Genomic DNA, 718 nt, shown 5'->3' with positions numbered 1-718 from the left:
GGCAGGTATCTCCATCCCACAGAACCCACAGCAAAGACTCACCCGGCATGCAGACGCAGCGGAAGGCGCCTCGCTCGTCCAGACAAGTGCCCTGGTTGTGGCACGGGTTGCTCTCGCACTCGTTGATGTTGATCTCGCAGCGCGGCCCCGTGAAGCCCTTCGAGCAGTCACACCTGTGGGGAAGGGACAGGTTAGAAGCCTTCGGATTTGCAAGGAAAAGGAAGAAATGATTTGGCCGTTTCATGGCATACATTTTATTAACATTTTACGAGAGCGAAGGGATTTAAATTTTCGTTACTTTTAAACACATAAAAATACTCTCGAAGTACCAGTACCCCCCGCTCCACGAACCTAAACGATCCCGGTGTGTTGACGCAGGTGCCATTGTGCTCGCACGGGAGGCCCTCCTGGCACTCGTCGATGTCCTGCGTGCAGTCGACGCCCTTGTAGCCGGGCGGGCACGTGCAGATGTAGCCTCCGTCGATGGGCGAGGTGTCGCACATGGAGCCGGGGTGGCACGGGCTGCTGGCACACGCGTCGTCCAGGTGGCACAGCAAGCCAGTCTGTCAAGGGAACGCACCAAAATGTAAGTAAATAATGTTGTTTCATGGATGTTGTCTAAGTACCGAGGAGGCAAGAGTATCATAACGAAAATCCGAAGCACGAATGTTATCCGTAATTATATATACAACTAAAATAAAACAACATCCCCCCCCAA

General features: G+C 52.9%; 1 protein-coding gene across 1 annotated transcript in view; it reads right to left on the bottom strand.

The window, feature by feature from the left end:
- The window catches only part of LOC119586839 (neurogenic locus Notch protein-like), a gene marked incomplete at its 3' end in the record, with an annotated part of 145,347 nt that overhangs the window by 12,144 nt on the left and 132,485 nt on the right, over positions 1-718 (bottom strand). Inside the window, 2 exon segments of the mRNA XM_037935567.1 lie at positions 43-173; positions 352-563. Of these exon segments, the coding sequence (XP_037791495.1) occupies positions 43-173; positions 352-563 (343 nt within the window).

The sequence above is a fragment of the Penaeus monodon genome, chromosome 22 (genome assembly GCF_015228065.2).
Source record: "Penaeus monodon isolate SGIC_2016 chromosome 22, NSTDA_Pmon_1, whole genome shotgun sequence".
Lineage (NCBI taxonomy): Eukaryota > Metazoa > Arthropoda > Malacostraca > Decapoda > Penaeidae > Penaeus > Penaeus monodon.
This window is presented reverse-complemented; position numbering and strand designations above follow the sequence as displayed.